General features: G+C 40.6%; 1 protein-coding gene across 1 annotated transcript in view; it reads left to right on the forward strand.

Annotated features, from left to right (window-relative positions):
- akap6 (A kinase (PRKA) anchor protein 6) overlaps positions 1 to 17,613 on the forward strand; it is a 126,903-nt gene that overhangs the window by 48,153 nt on the left and 61,137 nt on the right. The window contains exon 7 of the mRNA XM_036593532.1: positions 3,252 to 3,430. Within this exon, the coding sequence (XP_036449425.1) occupies positions 3,252 to 3,430 (179 nt within the window). The remainder of the gene's footprint in view (positions 1 to 3,251; positions 3,431 to 17,613) is intronic.

Consider the following 17,613-nt stretch of genomic DNA (forward strand, 5'->3'; position numbering starts at 1 on the left):
AAGCTTAACTCTGAATTTTATTAGAGTAGCCTGTTAATCTGCCAAATTGGTCATCCTAGACCTAGTTAAATAAGACCAAGTTGTTCTGCTGGGTATAGCAAGTATGTCTTTGGCCATTTACTTCATAGACACAAAATTTGCTGGAAGCTTAAATTCAATCTCTAAACAAAGTTTAAATCTGAGTTTCAGGTAATGGAGCAGTGGTAGTAAAATTAGTCTAGGTTTCCTGTAAAACTAAATCTAGGATTAAAATGATCATTTAAATGTGACCCTGATTATTTTTTAAGTTTGTTGCAATTGGATTACTAGATAAACCTTGATTAAATCCAAGCTTAATTTCTGTTTGTGCAACTCACCCATTTAAGAAGCCTCAGTTTCATTTACAAGGAAAAAAAGGAATTTAAAAGATAATTAAACAAGAACTAAATCAATTTAGTAGTGCTAAGTAAATAGTAATAGTACTAGAATTTATTAGTACGCTCCTCTCTTCTCTCTCTCACTCTTACATGCTCTCTTTCCCCCAACCTCCCTCTCTTTCTCTCTCTCTCTCTGTGATTATTCACCTGAAGCGCCTTGCTGAGCGCTCAGTAAATGTACAAATCCACTAAGCTGACCTCCCTGTCGGCTAGTCCTCTCCTCTCTGCTGGTTAAGCTGGCCACCATTAAATATGCAGATGGCCCCCCGGAGCAGGACTCTTCTTACTGTGCCCATCACGCCATGGCACAGCGACTGCCTCGTACCAATCCACACAACCACACACACACACATACTCACACACTTATACATCTAATCTCCTCTGGCTTGGAGCATCCTCTCAGTGTATATATTGGACGGCGCAATTATAAGTAAATCTCCTCCCGACTCTCCGTCCCGACCACTAATACCTGGTTTCCTAGCAACTCAGCCGATCTGATCACTCGACAGGTGCAAGCAGCGGTGTAGCGCCCCGCTCAGCAGACAAAGCTCGTCATGCACATGGTGCAGGGACACACTCCAGCCCCTCCCACGCCCCTCTTCACCTCACAGTTTTAATTACGGCCAGCAGGATTTGCAGAAAGCAGACTGTGGCGTAGAAATGGCTTGCTGTGCACGGGGATTAATTCAGCACTCTGCAGAGGTAGTTAGAGTAGCCTAATACCATACTCAGGTAAAAATATTGTTACTTCAGAGATGCACGGACACACGCAGAAGTAAAAGTAGTCTACCAAAAAACAACTTAAGTAGGAGAAAAAAATATCAGGATGGATTCCTTATAGAACCACAGTGGAACTGCTTAGTGAAGCCAACATGTTTATGACATAACAACCGTGAGGCCATTATAGGTGTTTGCAACTTAGTTCATACATATGGGCAGTATGGACTGGAGAGTGAATCATAACAAAATCAAATTTACATGCATCAAACTCTTATTTTAAAAAAGAGTAAAATTTGTTTTTTTCAAAATGCATGTCCTTTCAGTACATGGAATTGAGTAATTGTAGTTTGTTATTATGCACCTCTGACACTTACTTGCATGACACTTAGTGCATGACCAACCTAGGGTGCAGCTATCAAGTGGCTTGAGATCAAAACCTCTGTGTTTTCCTACTTCTGATTACTGCCCTATAAAAAGACATTAAAATTCAACATGACATTAAAATATCAAACTACCATTTTTATACCACATCACGCCACTCCTTATATGATGGAGATGCTGATAGTAGTGATTAGGCTAATGTTTGGAGTGTTATTAGTGGTGATGTGGTTGTAGTTGCTGTGATAGGGATGGGGGGTGGTTGTGTGTAGGGGTGGTGGTTAAATGTGAGGCATGATGAATGGAGGAACCACAGCACATTAAAGACTCGTTAAAGGCCACTGGTGGGTGATGTGTGTGGGGGACTGGCTGGACCTGTACACTGCTGAGCAGGGGCTCTGCACACTGGGTAATATAGGCTAGCTGTGTGCTTTCACTTTGTATATAAGCAACAGGAAATTTTGCCATGTTGTATAAAAATAATGTGTATCAGTTTCATATTGTCTTCTGATTTTCCTGCAGCATGTGATAGCATATGATAGCTAAATGCATGTTTTAGTACTTTAGTTTATACACAGCTAGAGAAACACAGTAACCGAGGGGTGTAACGCTCTGAACTTACGATGGTTTGATTACGATTGTTTAGGAAACTAGTCAGTGCATTCAGCCTTGACTCAATGTATTATTTGGTATAATTGAGAAATTAAGAAACAAAACGAACAGAATACACCAGTGGCGAACCATGCTACACGTTCATACAGAGTCATAAATGTCAAAATTCAGTTAAAGACAAGAATAAAACACATCTGCAATGAAACGCATTTGAAGCTTTTAACATACATATTAACATACATTTCACTTTGTATGTAGAACTTTTATAGTGACTTCTTCAATAAAGACCAATGGCTTAGAGGAGCTATTTTTTTTTTCATTTCTGACAAACTGAAACCTGGTTAGAGTACAGCTCGTACTCTTGGTCAGTGACACATCTAGAGCTTCAAGAAGGCCTAGAGTGATGTTTTTTTTTCCTTACAAAATCGGTCCCTTCCACTGTAAATCAAAAAATGATTGGTTGATTCCACTGTTAGTTCCTAGTTATGTTAGTAGTGAACCTGACACTTTAGGCCTTCAGTTCAGCTCCTAAAGTCCTAAAGACTGAGGGAGCTTTCTTGACTGTAGCTACCAAGATGCCATGGAGAAAAAAATCCTGATGAAATAATTTTCCCTGGGCATTTCAGGAATTTCACTCTTTTGTTTCCAACATTAAATAACAGTAATTTTACAATCCTGGATGGTTATATTACAGGCATATTACATTTGTTTCGTAGACCTCTGACGGCCTAAACACCCTGAGGGTTCCCCTCTGAAATACACAAATGTAACTCAAGAAAGTACTGTAGTAGTGGACTATAGTCAATAAAACCAGTATGTTCTAAAATACACATAAAAATGACTGGATACTTTTATTTATTTATTTGACATTAACTGCTTTTAATCAAATATGATATTTCAAAATCAAAGCAGTTGAACTGCCACCTTCAGACTGATGCATCATAAAGCGCTGATGTATTTTTACCCCTCCTGAAAGGAACATATGCTAAGACAAAAATGGAGAGACACACATGTCTATGATAGAGTGCTGTACATGGAAATGTCTGTTCAAAGCATGTGTAGAATTGGATGGATGCATCTGTATGAATATAAGTATGACATGATAATGTGTGTGTGAATGTGCAGGCCTCCAGGACATGCTCCAGATGATAGCGCACCAGTGGCAGGAGCTGCAGAGGCAGATCCGCCGGCAGCACAGCTGGATGCTGCGCACGCTGGACACCATCAAAGCCCACATCCTGGCCAGCGAAAGAGCCACAGACCCTGAGGACCCTGAGAACCATGGTCCCCACGCCAGCCCCAAGGTGCGGCCCCGCTATTTCCTCTATTATATCTTTCCCTGGCTCTCCTCTCCCCACTCCACCCACCACCCCACCACCCTCCCATTCCTCTCTGCTCGGCTAGCCTGCGGCTATCCGCTGCTCGCTCAGCAAAATAAACAAACACGGGGGCCAGGCCAGGCAGGGGAGGGCTGGCCATTAGCATAGGAAAGGGCTAAAGGAAAAACTCGCCAGTTAGGCGCTCTCGAAGAAGAAGGGAGGGAGACATGCCTATGATATGCATGATGTGAATATGGAATTCCTGTTCATAAATGAGTGCTAACGCCTGTGTGGTTGCATGAATAATTTGATAGGTTTTGCCAACATCCGCACACCCACACACGCACACATACGCACAAACACACAATTATGCTTTACAGGCCATGTGCGAAACTCAATTTATACCTTGCACTTAATGTGTAATTGCAGAGGTAGTCATTCTGGGTACCAATTTCTCTTTGTTTAATTGTCAATTGTGATTGGGTAATTGCACTCCAATTAGATAGTGCGTTTGTGCGGAGGCCCTGGGTGCCGTCGGGGGGAGTGAAAGCAGCTGATCTCCGGGGTTGTGTTGTGTGTGAAGGGTGCAGCAACAGAGCGAACAGCATCCAGCATCCCCCTCAGCTGGATTTCCCTGGGGAGCCTGAGCTGTACTTGGGTGCAATCTCCACTTCCCCTCTCCTCCATAATCTCCCCCACTTCATCCACCACCAGACTGTTCCTTTTCCCTCTCGTCTCATCTCTTTCCCCTCTTCTTCCACTTGTGAGCAGCTATCCCCTCCTTCCGTCTTTTTTCTCTTTCCGTGGGCGACATAAATAACCGGGCTGCTTTTAAATTGTTTTGTTGCAATTAGAAGTCACCACAATCAGTGTGATCAGTCAGCGTTGACAGCCATTAGCCGCTTGGTTACAGCGAATTAACAGAGAGATAGGAGCAAGTGATTCATTATCTCGGAGCTGTTAATGATGATCAGATGCATCGCCTAATTAGAGGCAGGCCGGAGGAGTGGGGGGAAGGTCACCCAAGGAGCCACAAATCTCTTCGCTTTGCTGTGCGGAAGGGGCAGCAGGGCTGCTTCCAGGACAGGGCTTGGGTAAATATGTGCAGGGGGGAGGTGGGAGCTGGGGTCAAGTTCAAGGCCATTGTTAATGTGGAAACCACAGTCAAGGTCAGTGTCGTGACCCTGGCCTCAACATGGCTGCCATGCCAAAGATGCATAGTGGTCCAGCTTCTGTTAAAAAAGAAACAATACCTTACAGGGTCACCATCCAGTATCATGGAAAATTCATTTTCATCACTGTTTTGAAGTAGTTTGATGAAGTATGTAAACATTGTTAAACTTTTAAAACATACCTCATTCTCTAGTTCGTACAGTCAATTCATGGAAACTAAGCTGCAAAAAAATAAGTTTTGTGATGTTATGAAAACCAATTAATTTAAATGAATCAGCCTAGTCTGCCTACAGCAGTTTAGTCCTGCCCATACATGTCTGAAGTTATATAGACTGCTTTTTAAAGGCCGCCAATCAGAACAGATGTCATTTACATGTCAGTCTTAAAGACAGAGTAACAAAAACAGCCTGATAACAGATGAAGAGAAGTTGGAAAATTGTCATGTAGTGACTGTTTTTGGTAATAAAACCAACACAAACATTTGGACATGAGTGGGAAAAAATACAATACATGGAAATGGGCCTTTTAACATAGAATTTAACATATTGTTAAGAATCATCTTTTATCCCATCTCAGGATGCTTTTAACCATCACCCACTGATAGCTGTGTGCTTCTACTAATGCATTTATCGTGCAGTACATCAAGGTCAGACTCCATAAGCTCCTCCATGTTAGTTGAATGTAGCATATTGTAGGTTTTGCATATGCACACGTAGGTCAATAGTTGATGAGAATCCTCTGTAGGAAACTTCAGGCTTAAGTGCCTGTCTCAAACCACCTTATGGCCCATTGAGCCATGCTGATGGAGGTATGGGGAATTCTTAGTGCTTGTTCAGGTCCACATTTCTCCGACTAAACAATATTTAGAAACTGCTGTCAAGGCGGTCTTTTCAATGACGAGTCCCCCTCGCCATTAATTTCTAATGCCACACTACAACAGGTGCTGCTCGCAGTCATTAATTTGCTTTGGTTAAAAACGGCACACCGATGAGCAATGCTCGCTGTCAAAGAAGTAATATAGCACGCTGCCCAGACACAGAGCCTTTCCCCAGAATGCCATTAAGGTGTGTGCAAAGCAGGGCGCGTCTCTCCTGACAGTCATAACGCTTTGTTATTATTGCTTCAAACATATGTTCTCGCCCACATTTTGGTGTTGCGTTGCGCTGTCTGAATTATTTTCTGGGAGGCCGTAAAGTCCCAGCATGGCTGGATGCTGGTCAAATGATAATCCTGAGGGAACCCTGTCTACTTTAGTTATTCTCTTCTAATTAAACTGTAGGCGGAAAATGAGATAGAGAGAGACAAAGGGAGAGAAAGTGAGCGCAAGTTACAATAATAAGCATCAGTAGCACAATACAGCTAAATTATAAGAATCAGTATTGCTGTTTTGCCAGTATTGCTATTAAAAAATATTACTCATATGTCCATGAAAGCTCTCTATTGCAATATTATTGTATACTTATGCAAATAATACCTTTTGAAATGAATGAGAAAAGAGAAAGATGGAGAGACATACACAGAAAAAATAAGAGACAGATCAATAACAAACAGCTTGGTGGAGTCTCTGTGACCGCATGGTTATAGAATTGCTTGAATCCTTAGGAAGTCTCTTTCTCTCATATTGCCATGGTAATACACCTCCAGCAGCAGGTAGAGAGCCTCTCCATGCTTCAGCTAAATGTCAGGACATATCTTAGCACAAGCAGAGAGGATAAGGCGGTGAGGTGGCCTACATGTGTGCGAGGATTGAGGTGGGATTATTAACATGTGCTGAATATGGCAGTGGGTGATGTGTCTGAGCTCTGGGGAGCACTCTTTCTTTGTGTGTGTGTGTGTGTGAGGAAAGTCTCACCATGTTCAGACTAGAGCACTGAGGTGATTCAGAGTTAGACCTTGCCATGTTTGTCTGAACACAGCGATTCACAGACATCATTTTTCAGATATTTGCTGGGTTTGGGTCTCGTTCAGATTTCATGTTTGGGATTCTCATAGACTCTTTCCTACCTTAACATGTTTTGGCCTGCATTTAAACTTGCTTTAGATAGAGTGGGATTTAAACTTAACTTTGGATAACTGATAAGTATGCTATTTCCATTTTGCTTATTGATGACATCTGTCATTGTTGCCATGAAGTAACTTAAAAATTGTTTAATTAGGATTAGAAAAGTTTTCTTCAGTCTCCAGTTGGGTTTGGACAGAATGTTTTTGGGCTACATTTGGGTTCAGTTCCAAATTTAAGGCTCAGTTTACCTTCAATTGATGTTCAACCCGATGTATTTACACTGAAGTTTAGATTTGCAACATAGCATTGATTTTCAAGTTTAAAATTCTGTACCATCAAGTTGTTGTAGCTAATTAAAACTAGTCAACTTGAAAACAGCAACTTGGATGACCAGGAGTCCTCTTTTTCCAGGACATGTCCACTTTTTAAGACCTGAATAAGTGTCTGTGCAGGATTTCTAAATTGCCTAAAATGTCTGGGATTTGGCTTTACTTTCATGTTGACTTTGCTTTCTACAGTTTCCTTTCTGTTAAAGTGTCCTTTATTTTTAGAAAAACACATGTAGTCACCCTACAACAACAAATGTGAAATCAGGCTAAGGTCAGCTCAATTACATGACAAAAAATATACCTGAGATACATAAAAAGTACATATAATATGAAATGAATATCTCTACATTTCCATGTTTTGACAAAAAATATGTAATAAAGTTTTCTCATTAGGCTAAGTGGGATTTTTGCCAGTGTTCTGTAAAGCTTGCCCAACCTTGCAACAGTTACTACAAAAACACATTTGTGGGTCAGTGATAAGGCCAACTAAGGTTCTGTCTGGAACTGGTCTATGCTGTGTTCAGTGACTGCCAGCTGTGGGTTATTTAAAGGCCTGTTTTAAGACATATTGTGATGAGCTAACCCACTGTTCCCCAGGCAGATGTTGAGATGCTGTTGAGGTTGGACCACTAACACACTTTCCTAACCCTGCCCGCTTTGACACCCCAAGTAAATAGTCTTTCTGTTGCTATTTGAGAATTGTGCACTATCGAAATAAAATAAATAAGTAAAATTAAATTGCCATGCAGGTGCTGTTTTTAACTCTTGTACATACGTACCAGTACGCATAAAACTAAGCTGTGTATAAAGTATTTTTTTGTAGGTTCAGTATTGATGTAAGTTGTATTTAATGTGACGAATCAGGACACAGAGATGAATTTCTAATATGTTACATGATGATTACATGATCAGAACCAATCTATAAACGCACTACCATGGAATCAGGATGGTGGTGGCATTGCATTGCGGAATGTACTGCTGGCCCCTCCACATGGGGCTGTGCACCTCCCCAAAATAAAGCATAATTGGATATTCACAATCTAATTGTCATACAGCTGCTGTTTTTATGTCTGATTTTTACTCTAAGTTTAGGTTGTGTATATTGTATTTTTATTGAAGGTGCAACATTAGTGTAAGTGTGTTGAAAGTCGTATACTGGGACCAAGCAATGAGAACTTTCTAATACATGTTGATGTACATAGTGAATATCCTTGATTCAGATTCTGATAAAATGAAAAGAGGTAGGGAATGTACCACTGTCTCTTCTAAATGGGGGCGGGCACCTCTCCAACGCTTTTTCAGCCCTCTCCAAGTCATCGCCCTCGATTAAAGCATGCTATTTTACGCTAGCCAAACTAATCCTGTAACCAGCTTGTCAAAATCGCCCCCAGGTTAACAACCTAGCCACGACACCCTAACATTTACTCTCTGTATATTTGACCAGGCAGTCCCAGATGTAGCCCTGTCCTGTGGGTTTATCAGCTGTGTTGGGGACCTCCTGCATGGCTTAGAGCATTCTGCGTATCTGCGTCCTTAGCTTGGTCCCTGCCAGGTGTCTGTGGCATATTCTGCCACTGTCAAATGTATATATGTAAAAGGCAGGCAGGGCCCTTATCAGAGGCTGCTTGGAGACAGCTTGTCTGCCCCAGGGCCGCCATTTCACCCCTCTCTCTGGCTGAGTGCGGCGCAGTGGGAGGGGGTGGCGGAGGGGTTTCGCGCGCACCTCAGCCACCCCCATTCTGCTCGTTGGCATATGTTAACAGCAGCCGTGCCACAACACACAGGCCCACCATGCATATGGAGAAGTCTTAGGTATATCAAAGTCACCATGCTTAAAAAGTGACCCCGGGTTATTGCTGGTGAAAATGAAATTACACGAGGTGGCACTTAAAGTCTGGGGAGAGGAGCACGCTGGCACCTTCCGCGCCCCAATTTATGCACCGGCGCACAAGTTCACCTCGCTTCATGGTCAAGTTTGCTCTAAATCTAATATTAGCACTAACTTTGAGAATTCTGATTGGACTTTTTTAGACTTTGATGCGTATTTAGGTGCAGTTTTGAGGAGTTATAAGTTTGACATGCTGTGAATTAGATGGTTTCGGGAGGTTCAGACTGGATCAGGAGTCTCGGAAGTTTCTACGTGCTGTAGTTTTTAGCATATCTCATGGAAAAAATTAGAATCCACTTACATACATCAGACACTGATGTATGCCATGGTAAGTTTTAGCAAAGCTGAAAAATAATACTAAAATACTGAGCAGTGAAAACCAAAAGATTCTAACTAGACATAGATTTTGCCATGTTTCCTTTGCTGACTGAAAATGTGTCAGTTTTAATTTGGAAATCCCTCTTGAAGTTGAGAGAACTTGCTCAACAGTAGTTTTGCTTAATTCTGACAGACATCACATTCATCTACATCCTCTGAAAAATGTTTATTGGGCCTTAAGTGAAAAATGAAATACAATCAAGGATCCAAATAAGTAGTAATTTATTCTAGTTCTCTCTGCATGTATTAGCATGCAAAGGCACTCCAGCTGTAATTTATAAAGTGAGTTAAAATTGACATACCTCTCTAAGTGTTTTCGCCGACGGCAGTTTGACAATTGAAATGAATGTTTTATGAAAAAGTTAATAGTGCCTGGTTTTTGCAGACAGTTTCAAATATTTAATCACACAAATGATATGAATTAATATGCAGGCAGGGTTTAACTCATATTAATTTTTTTTTTCTAAATTAGATGTATGAGCACCGTGTTTTGAAATGAATATTGTTAGTGGGTGCGAAATGGACTGCAGAACATTAAAGCGAGGATGTGAAATCTGCTTCTCATAAACATCTTCCTTTGTTTGGTTCACTGTTGATGTGAATTGTCTCAGACTGTCTTTTATCTCTACATTTTTTCTCTGTCTACTTAGCGTTTGGCCAGTTCATAGAGAGATTAACTGGAACTTTGTAATTCTATTGTTGTGAAGGGTGCATAGGCTCGGCCTCAGACCTGAATGAATCCATATAGCTCTACCCTCACTGAAAGCCTGCTCTCGTGTGGCTTAATGTGTTTTTTTTTTCTTTCTTTCTTTTTTTGTTCTCTGTCCTTTGGCCAGATATCGTGCCTGCAAAAGTCCAAAATATAAACCAGATTTTATTGTTTTTTCATTCGTATTCTGCCTTTGACACTTGGCAATCAGATCAAAGATTATCTAACTTGCTTGCAAATAAAGCAGCAAGGAGCACTTTAGGCAGTAATTATTCGAATCGGAGTGCCTTTGTGAAAAGGCACAATGCAATAAGAAACTATTACTTTGATTTCCTTTGTGGTTAGCGGGTTGTCCGCATGCCATGCCTGCAGATGTTTAATGACTTCAGTCACAATAAGATAAAGACTAATCTGATAAGCATGCTGTGATATTGAGGTGTTGTGTTATTGGGCTGTACTTGACTTTTTCATTGCTGTGGAAAACAATTCACTGTACGTAAGGCTTTCTTTAGAATGCCAGTGTTTTTTTATCCACATTTCTGATATGATTTTTTTTATATATGTGATATCTGCTACTGTCTTTAAAGTCTAAACAAACAAATAAAAACATTAACAGTCTTCATCTTTGAGCTTTAGGTAAATATCCCTGTCAGAATAAGTCAAGCTCTAATGCTGTAGCCTTGTAAAGTCCCTAGTGTTGTATTCTTAGTCCTCACATCCATTTTGAGCTCAAATAATCAAATAATGATGTAATTATACATTAAAGAGATAAAAAATAATGGAAATGCCAGAGAGAAAAGATTTAGATGTTTGAAATATCTAATCCTCAGTTAGACATTAAAACATGTACTTCTTATTAATTTTAATAGTAATACCAAGATATTGTGAAATTAAAGAATGAACATGTTTACATTTGATTATTTAGGTATATTACACTTAAACAGGATATAAGCCTTTGGCTTTTGGTGTTATCCCTGTTTATTTCTGTGTTTTTATATTATGGCATAACCATTTTTTAAGGTGTGAAAAATGCTATTTGTTTGAGATAGTTAAATAAATTCAGTCAATCAATCAGTCTGCTACAACACTGAATAAACTGGAAAAACCTCAGACCTCACCTTGACTAAAGCTACGGATTATATTGTTTACAAGACTGAGATTTATGAGAAAGCTACAAACTACTTGTAACCAAACGCAATGTTTAAACCACCTCATTTGGCACAATGAGCTCCAAACATCCTTTGTTCCTTTATAGCCTGGCTCCTACTTTTTTTTCTACCTATGTTTTTTTTTTTAATTTATTATTTTTTTTTTTATTTTGAGAATGCCAAAGGAAACCTTCAACCCACACTGTCTCCTCCTGTTTAGTATGATAGTGGGTTCTAGTGCTGGGAGTGTTCTTGAAGAATCATTTCCCTCTAGAACCTGTTCAAAAGCTTCTCTGAAAACGAAATGCAGTGCAGCTCTGAATTACTGAAACATCCATGCACTGGCTGGCATGGGCTTTATTTTGTCTACCTCTGTGCATGCAGCAGTTACAGTTTCTTTAAAACAAGACATTCTTTATTGAACAGCTCAGCGTATTCATTTCAACATGTACTGAATGGTTGGATCTGGTTTTTGTGCAGGTGTAGCTTCATTTTCTGAACAGACACATCTAGTCAGCAAGCAATGTAAACATTGTTTCAGTGTAATAATATTCATAATCTGTTGATCAGTAGAGGTATAAACTTCTTCATAGAAACTTCATAGAAAGTCCTGAGTACACTGTATGCTTCAAAAACACATTTCAAGCAACATGGCGCCTTTTTGGCAAAAACGGCACTTTGGTTTGAGTTTGTAGAAAGCGGTGTGCTGCATTTGCTGAGCAGGACTCCTGATCACCACGTCATTTGTTCTGCAACCACCCCTTGACTGTGATTGGTCCTAATCACCGCATCATTTGTTTTTAGACTGCCCCCTACAGTTGGCTCACTGCATAGAGTGAGCTTCAAGCAGTGCTGAGACATGCTTGAGTTCTTTTTAAGACAGTTTTTGTTTGGCAGTACTTATTTTTTTTTGTTTAGTTCTTTTGTTGTTTTAAGTACACTGCAGGCTTTATCTTTTGAAAGTGTTTTTAAATGAATGAGCATGTTTTATTTGTTAATTTGCAAAAACATAGAAAAGAAATACAAAGCTGTTTAAATCTTGCCATTTTTATTTGCACAAAATGCAAACTGTACTGTTTTGGAATAACGCCATACTACACACATTTTATCCCCTTGTTGAGATGTCAGCATTCATCAACGCTCAAACCTTTCAAGTGTTTTAACCATCAGAAGAGTTTCAACATGTGCTTTTAGCAAAAGAAAACTGTCAAATCAATATTTAGGCAAAACCTAATCATCTGACCACGGAAGACACTTTAAAGAACATTAAGCTGAGTGTTGAAAAAAAACTCTACAGCCTAGCAAATATCTGTTTTAATGTTTTGACAAAACATTTCACTGTTGTTGGAACAAAACCTTGTATCTCCTAAATGATAACTTTACAGGAGAAGGAAAAAACATGCTTTACTTTTAATGTAAGTAAAAGGAACCATACTTTTCATTTTGGGCCATTTCTTTTGGTCCATTCATCATGAAATTTACACACCATGTAAAGGGCAACAGGCATTTTCAAATTATGTCAAAAAATGACAAAAGTGGAGATACAAGGTTTTGTTCCGACAGCAGTGATTTGCAGGTATTTTCTTACTGACTTAAAAAGTAACAGTGAAAATCAATACTTTCCAAACTTTTCATAGGGAGTGTGTATTTTTTATTTTAACAAAGTCACTAGAGGTCAAATCTGTGGCTTGGCTTCAGTCCAAGTAACGCAGCTTGCCTCCATTTCCCTGTTTATGAATTAGAGATCCGCTGCCTGACCTGAGCCCAACAAAATATCGGGGGTTCGGGTTGGGTTAAGTTTGTTTTCTAGTGAGTGATTTTTACATGGTAGATTTCTTTTATTTGAAGGAATGTGGTCTAAAAAAAAAACTTGTCAGTGCATGTCGGCAGGCTGGGGTCAGGTTCAGGTTCCAAATTCACTGGTACCAGTCTAACCTGGTCTGATTGACTCTCAAAATCACAGGTATGGGTTGAGTCCTGGCTTCATGCCAATACAGACCTTTATTTCGCATGTACTTAGAGCCATTTCAAGCATTGTGTTCAATCGTCCACACTTATGGCTCAGTTGGTGGGACAGGTCATTGACATGTTTGTTCATTTGCTAATGGCAGCAGGACCTTGGCACTTTGGAAGCCTGTTATCGGTTATTGGTTTCTCTAGCATGAGTGTGATTGGGATCTGCAGGCTGCGGCTGAGAGAAGTGAACATCAATATCTGCGTAGCTCTCGCTCCTTCTCTCTCTCTCTCTCACTCTCACTCTCTCTTTCTCTCTCTGAGCACTTAGCCTTCAGTCACTGTGGAATAATTGTCAATGAATATTTAACAAGCCTTCAGCAGGAAGGATAGCCATCTGAAAGGAATTGGCGGCTCGCTGTATTATTAATATCGCAGGTGTTAGAGATACACTGTAGTCAGTGGACCAGAGTGCACAGTGGATTAGCAATTGAGCACGATGCAGTTGTGAATAAACTCATTTCGCTGCCCAGCCTGGTGTCTGCTCATTTCCCCAAGCTGTGGAGGAGAATTGCAGCCACTTTGCTTTCTTACTTTAGCCATAGCTACTGCTAAATATTTTTCAAATTATTTTTTCTAAGATTCTTCTAGGCCAGGGCTTCTGCTCAGAAGTGTGTGGATCGACTAGCATGCCCAGTGTCCCCGCTTCTTTATTCTTGATGTTCTTTTCCTGTTTTTTTGCCCGTCTCCGTAATGCTTATGGCCAATCTGGTAAACATAAAGCTGTCATCCATGTTATGAAATATGAGCGGTGGAATTACCGTATCACGGCTGCTGATTTAAGCATGCCTCTCAGGTGAGACGCGCAAAAACGCATCCCATCACTCGCTCTGAGACCGCTCCCACTGTCAGAGAAGGCTCATGTTCCCTCTCTCGCTTGCTCACTCTCTCCCCTGTCTTGAAGTGATATAAAATTCTAATGTCTGCCCTCTGGATCTCTTCCTCCTGAAATCTGGCCAAAGCGCTGAAGCTGCGCGTGCTAGCTGCCATGCATGAGGAGCAAAACAGGAGGACGGAAAAGAGGCTGAAAGGGAAAAAACTTGCTCATGAAATATATTCCAAAAGACTCAGGGTAGATGGCGAAGCGACACGCTAGCTCTCTCTTCTTTGGCTGTATGTATGTCTCACAGGTGTAGTATACCACACAAAAAAACCACAGCATCTCGCCCTGTGCAGTTGAGCTCTTTGATGAGCCATAATTATTTCTCTTCAGCTTTTATAGCCGGCAGGGACAGATGCTGCGACTTGTAAAAGATTATATTATGTGGAATCACGACCGGTGATTAGAGCAGACTCTGTTTGTGGTCGGCCCTGTTGGCGTGAAGTCAGTGTAAAGGCCCAGTTGCATCATGGAATGCTGCTGTAGATGAAGCAGACAGATAAATCTTCATCATCTCTTTAAACAGGCGGCGAGTGGCACACGGTGACTGAAACAAACTGCTTCCTCTTGAGACACACAGCAGCCCTTGCATGTCCTTGAATGGGAACAGTTTATGAGTAGAACGGGTGGACAGCTGGCATGATTGAGAATTGCAGGGGTATGTGTACATGGAGGAGCACAGATGCATATGCAACATGAAGTGTGAAATGCAGTCTCATTAGGTCGCACTGTGGCATCTACGCTATGCTACAAACTGTTTACTGTAAGATAACTGGGAGCTGACATACTTGAACAGTGTTGTCTGTCACACGTTTCTCAGCTTGAGCAAAACTAATAACAGCGCATCACTTGGCAAAGAAACTGTCACAAGCCAGTCGTGGATCATGTTGCTGGAAGCGCATGTGCTAACCGCTTTAACATGCGCTGATAGCGTTAGTAAATCTGGCCCTAAATATACAGACGACAGATCGCATCTCATGCTGTTACTGCATCTCCAATATTTATGATTTAACTGGTGTCTCTTTGGATAAAGGCTTTGAACCAAAGCCCACAACAGAGAAAAACAGCACTGAATAATAATGACAAATGGACTGCTGTTTATGACATTACCATCAAAATACATCACTTTTTATCTGTTTCCAATAAACTGTCTCATCCCTACTGATAATAATTTGGACATTTTCACTTATTGTGAATGCACAGTTATCATTTCCCCGTTAGATCCTACCCTGGTGTTGCTTCTTGCTTTTTTTCCGAACTGATGAAATCCATTACGCCACTGTGGCAGTTACAAATGCCGGGCTTTCTGCGAACACAGAGCGCCTTGTCTGCTGGATTACTTGTGATTTATGCTCCAGCTGTGATATTGTAACTCTGCGCGATAGTGTCCTTGAACACAAATGTAAGTAAAAGCCAGGGAGGGCTACATGAAGGCCTGCGTGCGAGAGCTCTTTGAGGAGTGTGTTCAGCACTAGCATACTACATGATGTCCCATGGGTGCACCGCCACTGATGTGTGTCCATTCTCTATGATCTGCTTTCGCTGTGTTTTCGCCTGCATAGCGGATTTGTGCGCTGTTGAGCTTTGACAGGTCAATACCATAGGACTGCTCTGATCAGATAAGTAGGAAGGATTTTATAAAGTCTGCAAAAGCTCTTCTTTTGTATGTAGAAGAGTTTTTGTATCCTTACTGTAGCCCTATCGTAGGCCTGTTACCATCATGACATTTTAGCTGATTATTCATTGCCATATAAATGATTGCAGTTATTTTTTTTTTTTGCCATTTTTCCAATGTTCAATTCCACCTTATAACTAGGCTGAAGGCTGAAGGATAACAAAGGCTTCCTTCGAGACATGTGAAACCAGCCACTACATCTTTTTTTAAAATGCCGCTAACGCAACGTCGTTGGACAGCTCAACTCGCTTGGAGGAGAGCACTAACTGTCAGTTCTGTTATGCCAGCCAACAGCCACCTGCATTGGCTAGCATCACACTAAGTAATGGAAGAGAGGGAGAGCCATCCTACTTACCCAGAGAGAGCAAGGCCAGTTGTGCTTTCCTGGATTCCTGACTACAGATGGCTATAGCATCACCAGGGATTGAACTCACTATCTCCTGATGACAGGACCAATGCTTTAATTGTCTTTTTTGTTCATTGTATGCAGCTAAGTATAAGCCTAAAATGGCCAAACTGGCTGTTCATACTTAGTAGCTCCCAACTGATGACCTGTATAGGTTGAGCTCAAATAAACAAACATTACTCATTACACTGACCTCAAATGGTGTTATAGCATCCATGTCAGACAAACTTAGAACTTTTGACTTGACCCTCTTAATATGTTAACAGCGGCACTTAAAAGTTAGATGTTTTCATAAGATCTACTTGTCTTCACCTAAAAAGAAAAATGTACCCAGTATACGTTATGTTTGTTGCAAGGTAAATATATGACTGCAGAAATGAGCTGTGGAAAATAATTGCGTTCAATTGCTTAAACAATTGAGATCAGGCGAACATGTAATGATTGTGATAGACCTACTCTTTTGCAACTGGAATGAGGAAATTACATAGATAATAATCAGCCAGTTAAATTCTTTACCGATTGGATTACACAACCTTCACTAGTAAAAGTAATCTAGCTCAGATAGTGCTTTTAGCTGAGAAGCATAGGCTACTCTGGTGTCCTGCTGCTCAAAATTTTGACTTTTTGAAACTGTTCTCCTCCATCTCCAATTACCATGTTAAATAAATGATTGTTTGTCAAAGCTGTAGTTGTCTGATTACCTCAGGTGTGGTTTGTAAGTTGTTTCCTGGTAGTGTGTGTAAGTTGACCGCCTGCTGTAAGTTGACAGTTGCAGTCTGCAAACAGAAGTGGCTGCTCAGTCAGACCTGTGGCCTTGTGTGGACACCACACACCTACACACACATACTCAAACAGCATCCACACACCGCATTCATAGAATTCCTCATCATCAAAGATGTCTTTGATGATAATCCTGTTTCTTTACTTCATCTTTTGCACATGTGCAACCTATTTTGCAACAAAAATACACTCCCAACATCGCTTTCAGGTTCAAGTCTTTATTTCTGTCTGACTTTGTCTCTCTATTCTCTTTTCCTGTCATCTACCTTTCTGCCTGTCTCTCCACTGCTATTGTCAGTATTCTACATCTGTTTACATGGTGGCACTATAGACTGAAATCTTTAATGCTATTTATCAAAAACATTTCCCTGTCAACAATGGGCAGGGCTCTTTCTGTCTATGACACAGCTGACTTTGAATGGCACTTAATTGTTTGGAATTACACAAAATGCCCTATGATTATTGCTAATTTCCCCCCAACACTTTAATGTTTTCATACCACCCATGAGGGGAATAAATGAGTATGACTGATCTAATTTTCTTGTTTTTGAGGAAACTCTGGAATGATGGATCTGTCCTTGCTTACAATTGCCAAACTAATTTGATTCTCTGTTTTTGGCTGCATTTTCTATGAGGCCACTTGCATATCTTTAAAAGATAATTACATCTTCAAAAGATCCTTCAGAATGAGAAAAGTAATAGAAATGAACACGAAGCCTCAAAACTTCACACATCAGTCAATATCCGCTGAGATGCTGCTAGCTGGATGTTAGCTCCTGGCCGAGCG

Source organism: Colossoma macropomum, unplaced genomic scaffold (assembly GCF_904425465.1).
Source record: "Colossoma macropomum unplaced genomic scaffold, Colossoma_macropomum, whole genome shotgun sequence".
Lineage (NCBI taxonomy): Eukaryota > Metazoa > Chordata > Actinopteri > Characiformes > Serrasalmidae > Colossoma > Colossoma macropomum.